The following is a 9,630-nucleotide window of genomic DNA, read 5'->3' as shown; positions in this document are numbered from 1 at the left end:
AAAAAAAAAAAAAATAGCTGGGCGTGGGGAAGCATGCCTGTAATCCCAGCTACCCGGGAGACTGAAGCAGGAGACTCACTTGAACTGGGAGGTGGAGGCTGTGGTGGGCAGAGATCAAGCCATTGCACTCTAGCCTGGGCAATAAGAGTGAAACTCCGTCTCAAAATAAAATTAAATAAAATAAGACCATTAATAAACAGATTTTTCTGACTACTTCCAATTGTTTGTCTGAAGTTGAAAGATTGTTATGGGAAGCTGCCAATATTTTCAAAGAAAAATTAGGAAAAGTTAGGCTAAGGAAAATTTTTAATGTTGTCTTTCATCATAAGGGCTACAAAAAGTCTTTGTAATAGAGAATGCAATTCTGTGACTAGGCTCTCATCCTCAGAAATGTTCCCTCTGTGAATATAAAATTGTTATTTGCCTATCTCCTTCATTCATTTAGCAGTAAGCCAAGACGATGCTGGAGATCTCAAAAATGGATGCATGAGAGGCAGCCCTTTCTTTTAAGGACCTCTCTATTGGGTGGGAGACAGAAACAAATAACCAGGAAGGAATGACTAGCTCTACGTAACAAATGGGGACCGCTTCCTGAAAGTGAAGGTACCTGAGTAGGTCTTGAAGGATGATGAGGAATTTACCAAGTGGACTGTGTGGTGGGGGCAAGAGTGGGGAGGAAGATAATGGAGGCTGGGCACAGAGAACGCACGTGCAAGATGACCTCGCTTAGACCTGTAAGTATTACCTAATGTGCTTGCTGTATATTCATCACTTGGAAACTGAGCATATCACCACCAAATGGAACTCTTCTGTTCCTATTTTTCATAGAACTTTATGAAACCAATTCCAATACAGCTTTTACCCCTACTACTCCACTGATTTTTTTTTTTTAACTGATTTTGCGGTGGTCACCAGTGACTTTCATGTTGCAAGTTTAATCCAGTAGACACTTTTCAGAGATCATCCTACTTGACCTCTCTAATCAAGCAACACAGTTGACCATTCCCATTTTGGCCATACTCTCTTCTTGGAGTTCTCCCTCTACCTCTCTGGGCCTTTGTCCTCCTCTACAAGGTCTCAAAAAGCAGAAGTTCCTCAAGGATAACCCCAACCCTCCTTTCCCCTAACCCAGGTAATCTCCATTTCTGTAGCTTTAAATTCAACCTATATATTCATGACTTCCAAGTGTGTATCTCCAAGACGACCTCACCTCTATGCTCATCAAATCCAACTGTTTCCTCAATATCTCTATTTGCAAATTTCTCAGGCACCTCCAAGTTAAAATTGAAAAGCAGAACTTATTTCAACTACTCCCCCCTGAAACCTCCTTGTCTTACTGCCAGTCCAGTCACAATCCACCATTCGGCTGGCCTGTCACTAGGAGTCATTCTTGCCCCCACATCCAGTTACCAAGTTCCCTCAGCTCCACCTCTGCCTGTTTTTCCACATCTATCTCTACTACTGACACCCTAGACCAGGACACCATCTTCTTGTACCTGGACATCCACTCTCCAGCCCTCTGCACCAGTACATTTTCCACACAGCAGCTATAGCGACAGTTTTAATGATTTCATTCCCCTGTCTGTAGCCCTTCTGGTGGTCATCAGTTCTCTTCACAAATATTCCCAACTCTTACTTTCTCCTTCTGGCACATGATAGGTCTCTGAAGTTAGGTGGGGCGTGTGATTTTCTTTGGTCAAGGAGTTGGGAGCAAAAGTGGTATGTATCACTTCAGGCAGAAGCTTTAAGAGCCACATGCACTTCACCTTTTTCTCTTCATCTGCCCTGACAGTCATGATGCTCCAGGTAGTGGCTACTCCATTAGTCCAGGTTCCAGGCCTAGGATATGATGGCAAGATGAATATGTAGCCTAAGTAAGAAACAAACATCTATAAAGCTATATCATCAACAGCTCCTGACTTCACTAAGAATGAAATACCAAAAAAGCCTTACCATAATGAACAAATCACAATAAAACTGGCCTCTGTGTATCTATCCGATCTTATCTTGGGCCTGTCCTTCCTGCTCACTGTTCCACTCGCACTGACCCCCTCTGCAGTTTTCAGAACAAGTCAAGCCTGTTTCCACCTTTTGATGCAATGTTCTTTGCATGGTTTGCTCCCTCTTAACCTTCAGATCTCAGCTTAAAAATTACTTCCTCGAAGACATCTAACTACTTTATCAAGGTTCCTCACTAACTCCTTATTACAGCACGCTAACCATTTCCTGCTCAGCACTTCGTAGTCTATAATAATTGTCTCTTTGACTGACTGTTTCCCCATTAGAATGTAAGCACCTTGAGAAGAAGGGCTCACTAGTATCTCCAGTGGGACTATAGTTTCTACACAGTAACCTATATATGGTAGGCACTCAATAAATACTCATTAACTGAACAAATGGAAGACTCCAAAAGTGGGACATAAGACTGCAAACATCATTATCACATATCACAGGAGCAAGTGGTGCTGCTAAGGATGAGAAGAGCAAGGGAAATCACATTTCCTGAATGACTACCCTGAACTAGCACTGCTATAGGTACTTTACATATGCTATCTCTCTAGATTCTCATAATCCTAGGAAGCCGATATCAGTATCTCCACTTTATCAATCAGGCCACTGAGACTTAACCTGTTCAAGTAGCACAACTAGTAACAGCAGTTTTAACTCAAAGTAAAAGTAATCTCTTTCCTCCTAACCACAATATCAGAAGGGGTAAAAACAAACAAACAAAAACTATTTTATCACTAAGTACTTTTCTATTATGCACATAAATTACATCATATAGGAATATATTTCTATCCCAGGAGCCAGTTTTGCTTTTTTCTTTTCGTTTTTTAGGTTCATCCTAAAGCCTATTTCAGGTATCTCTTGTTATCTGGGATAACTGAGAACAGGATGATGCAGCAAATCCAAACTTACAGATACGCGAGACATTTTGTTGAAACTCTTTTCTTGAAGTCTTTGTCTTCTCAGAGTAAGAAGCTACGACGATTAGGAAGTAGGACTGTGTTCTGAATTCATTTTATGGAACTTGAGATCAACTTCTACTGGCTTAATGTATCCTCTTGCCATATCACCAAATGCTTTTCTGCTGGTCACAGAACATGCAAAGCTAAATGGTCTTAGGAGCTCTGATCCGTAGTGCTGACTATATTAGCAAGGGCTCCAAACACCTAAACTAATGAAACCAGCTGGTTTTCTACCTCTGACCACCTTTGGGTGAAGTAATGAGTTAACAAAGAAAAGTGAGGCCTCGATAATTCCCAAACCATTCTACTGGGCTCTGAGGAGACTCACAGGATTCTGAGCAAAAGGGACCTTTGGGACCTTCTACTTAAATCTCCTAACAGTTTAGCAAACAGGTCCAGGCAGGCAGTTATCTGCCTAAGAAAAGCGAGTCTCCTGGCTTCTAGTCAAGTACTCTTTCTATTATACCACACTGCCTCCCCAATCAAAAAGTAGTGATTATGTCCAGATAACATTCAGTTTCTAAATCTCCCAATGTTTCCCTTTATTCTGCATTATCTAGAGAACCCTGAGCAAAAAGTACACAATAAAAATGAGAGAGACCAGAAAAAGCTATTTTAATTTTCTATTAAACATTCTTCCAAAAGCATTATTTTATCCCATATCTTACTGAATTGTAAGAAATAACATTATTAGAAAAACTAGGAAAAAAAATAAATCGTGGTAATTAAACATATGAAAAATGCAAATTACAACAAAGGACTAAGAACTTTATACATTTAAATATGAGATTATAATTTGAAAACTGTGCATCTGAAAGCAAACTTTATTGTTCAATTATTCTTAATGATAGTGTTTTATGACTAATACACTGATTTTTCAAGAAGGAACCCATTTAAAAATATTTTTATTTTAAAAATAAGCCTGTGTTCAAGCTCTGATCATATTTCTTTTATTTTGATTTGGGAAGAAAATATTGTTTCTGATGGCATGAAATGCAAAATTTTAAATTTTTTTAATCTCACTAATTTTAAGAACTATTAATGAGAAATTGATTAAGGACATTAAGTGCACAATACTAATTACCGGTCAGCTATTGATATTGTGTTTCTTAGTTCTCCCAAGGAAAACTCTTAAATTGAATCTTCAGCAGAATAATCCCTAAATATACTTTGTAAGCAAAACAAAGCTTTTTTGTTTACATAGGCTTTAGGATTTGACTGTTCCTAATTTTATTCTGAAACTCAATTTTACCCAGACCATAATTACTGTATTAACTTTGTAATGCACAGTTGTAGGAAATTCAGCAAAGCAGTAGTATACCAATAGGCTCTATTCACCCAGAGCCTAGGAAAAATAGGATTGGTCACACCCATTTAAAAACAAATCTATTCCACACTATTTGCCAATGTGTAGTCTTAGTCTAAATTCTGACAATGAAATAGATGGATATAAATCTATATATCTCATCTTGATTTTCAAAAGTAGTCAAAGGGAGTTCTTCACAGCTTAGCTTTGCCTGGCTGAAGCTGAAGAGTTTGTAACTTCATAGCCAGACCCATGTTGCCAGTGATTTTCAATTTGCCTTGAAAGAAGGCCTGTGAAGAAGAAAGAAAATTCATTACTTGGTGTATTTTTAAGATTGCTCATGTTTCTACACTATCTAGCCCTGAGATCATTTATTTATCCAGGTCACATGACTTTCTCTAAAATATGAAACTTGGCTTTCTGGAATAAATTTGGAACCGGATTCTTCAAAAGGAAGAATTTGTAAAGACCACGCTTTTCACAGAGCGGCAGAAAGGAGCAGCTTTCCCAAATGGCTTCTCATAGAAATTGAACCTGTTTTTACCTGTCCTTCTCAAAGTGGGTTCATACTAAACGGATTTTGTTTTAAAATATTCCATGCAGGTGGGAAATATGAACTGAAATTTTTAGCAGGCTGCTGGGAGAAAAAGCATATGCAAAAAAACACAAAAAGTCTTGGGATTCAATCCAATGTGAATATGGATGAAATGCCACCAATGATAAAGGAGTTATCCCTACAGAGGACACAGAGCCTGCTGAGACTGAGGTGCTTGTGTTACTCTTTGGCTCAATAAGAAGAATCAAACCAATCTGAAATGCAGAGCCACAGTTTGTTCCATTTAACAACTGCCTGGGATTAGATCACATGATGTTTACTAAATTTACCATGTAACAAAATCTCAGGAAAACTTAAGAGAAACAGCAAAATTGGGAACATAGCATAATTTCTCTGCCATGATCTCAGTATTTTAACTGAATGCTTAAAATAAGGAAGGTCTAGATGAAAAAAAAGTTTTGATAGTCATAGCTGTTTTTTTTTTTTTTTTTTTTTGAGATGCAGTCTCACTCTGTCACCCAGGCTGAATGTAGCGGCACTATCTCGGCTCACAGTGCAACCTCCACTTCCCCGGTTCAAGCAATTTTCCTGCCTCAGCCTCCCAAGTAACTGAGACTATAAGTGTGCACCATCACACCCGGCTAATTTTTGTATTTTTTAGTAGAAACAGCGTTTCACCTTATTGGACAGGCTGGTCTTGAACTCTTGACTTTGTGATCCGCCCGCCTCAGCCTCCCAAAGTGCTGGGCTTATAAGCATGAGCCACCACACCCAGCCAGTCCTACCTTTTCAACAGCATATTAAGAAGTTGGGAACTCTTCCACATTGTCTGTGGGGATGTAAGGAGCTCTGCTTTTTCTGTACCTCCTGGTAATGGTGACTAATTCCTTTTTTTTCCCATCCTCTGTCTGGACAAACTAAATATTTCCTTTCTATATGGCACAAAGCCTTCTGTCTGATGACTTAAAGGTCAGGTGTCTCAGAACACAATATATTTAACATATGTCATTTAAAAATACGGACCAGTAGTACAGGAGACACTCACCACCTTTCCCCTTTCTAAGTTAAAAAAGAAAATCACTTTTTATTTACTAACAATAGGGAAAACATGAATCTTCACCCTTTAGAGAGTCCAATTATTATTGCACTTTAAAGATTATTTTAATCTGGCCTCTAGGGTTCTTCATTGATGCTTTCTGCTGGAACCAAACACTGAAATTAGAATTTCCACTGCATTTAACGATTTCCAGTCAAATCCTCTGGAAATCCTCTGAGCATAAGGGAAGTCCATTAGCACATTAATAGAAAGGTCTGCCATTTTTATCTTTAATTCCTTTGGGTGTTAACAGGTGGTGAAGGAAAATAAGCTGACACCTTGCCCTCCAAAATGGGCAGCACAAAGACAAATTGAGAGAATGAAGGCAGCTGATGTGTGAAGTCTGAACACCCTGCCAAAGCTGTGCATGGCATGTGCAGTGGGTGGGAAGGAGGATGACAGCCAGCTCCTATACTGGTAGCCTCTGTTCTGTCCAGATTTCTAGAGCGGGCTCAGTGGAAATGTCAATGCCAATGGTGTGTACTCAGCTGAAATATCACAGATGCAAATCTCTCACTTGTCATGGCATCAACTAAAATATGCTTGACTACTTAGAAAAAGCATTTTTAAAAAGCAGGCATGAGAGTTAGTTGTTTTATCCAATCTTGCAAATTACCAGAGAACCACAGGAATAAGACCTAAAACAAACCAGACTGAGACAACAACAAAAATTAAGTTTCATTGGAAAGAAACATCTTAGTTTCTTTTTTGTTAATGGAAAGCTCAGTATATCAAGTTGACAGAAAGCTCACTATATCAAGTCCATTCAACACTGCAGCCGAAGATGCTTTGAGACACTCACAGTCTAATGGGGAAGAGAGAGGCACATTACGACTAACACAACGCAACAGGCACTAAGCTGGCAGTCCAGTAAGTGGCTCAGTAACTGGTCACAGCTCCCCAGCAACTTGGAAAGAGGTCCATGGAGATAACATCAGAGCTAATTTTGAAACACATTTGTCAGATAAGGACAGGCCAGGCAAAAAGAGCATGGGCAAATAAATAGAATGTAAAAGGTCATGCCTTTGTTCATGCCACCATTCCCTTTTCCTGAAACACTCCTACTTTCCACCTGGGCACTAAGCTTAAGAGCTGCTTCCTCTGTGGGGTTCTTCCTGATGGCCCAGAGAGACATGACTGCTCCTGCCTCCATTGTCCCCGATCACAAGCCAGATGTGGCACCTTGGATCTCTGGCTGCACTTACTCTTTTACAGATCTGTGGATGCCCTGAGCATGGGAACTATTTCTTACTCATCTGGGAACTTCCAGCACACAAGACAGTGTCTGGCACATAGCTGGCTCCATAGATGTCTGTCATTTGTTTGGGGAACACGGAGTTTTGTAAGTCTGACCACTTTGCACTTTAGAGTCTGGGTCAGGAGATGGGGTAGAAAGGGCTGAAAGACCTACCTACTAGCAGGATATAAGTTCCATCTTACTTACCGACTGAGGATTCATTTTACCAGTCATTAAAGCCAGTAAGTCTGAGTCAGCCATTGTGATTGTGCAGTCAGCCTTCTTATCTAAAGCAGATACACAGGAGAAGGAAGGAGAAAAGGAGTTGTTCAGTTTCACATATACATTTTTGTCAAAAGCCACTGACTGCAACAGAATTCCACCCAGCATTGAGGCAGTGTGGGGAAACGGGTACTCACACGTACTTCTATGGCAGCCTATAAAAATGTGACATAAACCACAAGCAATCCTGATATTTAACAAGGCAGACCTGATCAAATAATTTATGGTATATTCAAATAATGAGGTACAATACAAGCCATAAGAAATGATACGGATCTGGATTTACTGACATGAAAAAATGTTCATGTTACATTATTCATGATATTGTTATATAAGCCAGTTACAAGATAAACTGTATGATGCCATTTTTGCTTAAAAACAGAAGTCAACCATATAAATACAGAAAAACATCTGTAAACTTAAGACACCAATATGTTACTAATGGTAACTGTGCCAGGCTCTAAGGTGACCCTCCTGGTGTATATCCCCTTCCCTCCACTGTGAGCGGGACCTGTGACTTGCTTCTAGCTAACAGAATATGGCAAAGATAATGAGATGTCACTCTTGTGATTTTGTTACATTAAATGATTCCACCTTGCTAGCAGACTCATTCTTGCTCCCCTGCTGGCTCTGAATGAGCTCACTGCTATGCTGTGGACTTCCTATGGAGAGGGCCACGTGGCAGGGAACTTGCCGTTAGGAGCTGAGGGCCAGCTCTGGCCTATAGCCAGTAAAATAGGAAAGCTATCATTCCCATGGCTACAGGGAAATGAATTATGCCAGCAACCTGATGAGAGCCCAGCCCTGACCAATACCTTGACTGTAGCCTTGTGTGACTCTAAACCCAGCTAAGCTGTTCTCAGCCTACTTATCTATGGAAACTGTGGGCTAATAAATGTGTGCATTGCTTTCAGCCAGTAATAGAAAATGAATACAGTTATCTAGATCAAGGGTTAAAAAACTTCCTGTAAAGGATCAGACACTAAATATTTTAGGCTTTGAAGGTCAGTAGGTCTCTATCACAACTACTCAACTCTGCCCTTGTAGTACAAAAGCAGCCATAGATAATACAAACAAATGCTGTGTTCCAATACAATTATTTTCAACAGGTGGCAGACAGAGGGAGGAGAAGATATTTGCAACTCATATATCTCTGACAAAGAACTTGTATCCAGACTATATGAAGAACTTTCTAAGGTACAGTGGATTAGGGGGGGAAAAAAGAACTTTTACTGCTCAATTAGAAAAGTTATGATCTGGTATAAAAATGGGCAAATGACACATATAGGCATTATATAAAAGATCTCCAAATGGTCAAGAAACACAGGAAACAGTGCTTCACTTCAGTAATCATCAGAAAATTCACATTAAAATCATGATGCATGCCACATACCTACTCGAACTAATGGCTGAAATTAAAAACAAACAAAAAAGGGCAATACCCAGTGTTAGTGAGGATGTGGAACAAATGGAAGGTCAACATAATACCAGGAAGACTGTAAAATGGTACAACCACTTTCAGAAAACAGTCTGTAAGTTTCACATAAAGCTAAACGTATACATACTATATAAACTAGCAATCTTATTCCTAGGTATTTACTGAAGAAAAATGCAAACTTATGTCCACACAAAAACCTGTACGTGAATGCTTATGGTGGCTCTATTCATAATTGACAAAAGCTGGAAAAAACCCAAATGTGCATCAATTGGTGGAGGGGTAACCATCCAGCAGCAAAAAAGAACAAAGTACTCAGATGATACATGCAACAACATGAATAAATTTCAGTGAAAGAAGCAGGCTCAAAAAGCTACATACTGTATAATTTCATGTGTATGACTTCCTAGGGAAAGCAAAACTACAGGAAGAGAAATCAAACTACTGGCTGCTCGGGCCTGAGGGGGCTGACTGTAGAGGGACATGAGGATACTTTCTGGGGTAATGGAAACAGTCTGTCTATATTTTGATTTCCAGTGATAGTTACACAACTGTATCCATTTGTCTAAATTCACAGAATTATACATCTAAAAAGGGTTGATTTTATTGTTTATAAATTGTACATCAATTAACCTGATTAAAAAAAAACCTAGGCCAGGCGTGGTGGCTCATGCCTGTAATCCCAGCATTTTGGGAGGCCAAGGCAGGCGGATCATGAGGTCAAGAGATCAAGACCAGAATGTCCAACA

The 9,630-nt window shown here is 39.6% G+C and overlaps 1 protein-coding gene across 3 annotated transcripts in view; it reads right to left on the bottom strand.

Moving 5' to 3' along the window:
- Positions 1-3,567: 3,567 nt before the first annotated feature.
- The window catches only part of SCP2 (sterol carrier protein 2), a 97,123-nt gene continuing 91,060 nt past the window's right edge, over positions 3,568-9,630 (bottom strand). For all 3 annotated transcript variants that reach the window (XM_017504385.2, XM_017504383.2, XM_017504384.2), the window contains 2 exons: positions 7,372-7,451; positions 3,568-4,565 (listed from right to left, as the gene is read on the bottom strand). In XM_017504385.2, coding sequence (XP_017359874.1) covers positions 7,398-7,451 — 54 coding nt within the window. In that variant the 3' untranslated portion in view covers positions 3,568-4,565; positions 7,372-7,397. The remainder of the gene's footprint in view (positions 4,566-7,371; positions 7,452-9,630) is intronic.

This window comes from Cebus imitator, unplaced genomic scaffold (assembly GCF_001604975.1).
Source record: "Cebus imitator isolate Cc_AM_T3 unplaced genomic scaffold, Cebus_imitator-1.0 Scaffold322, whole genome shotgun sequence".
Lineage (NCBI taxonomy): Eukaryota > Metazoa > Chordata > Mammalia > Primates > Cebidae > Cebus > Cebus imitator.
Note: the sequence above shows the minus strand (reverse complement) of the source record. Positions and strands in the feature narration are given on the sequence as shown.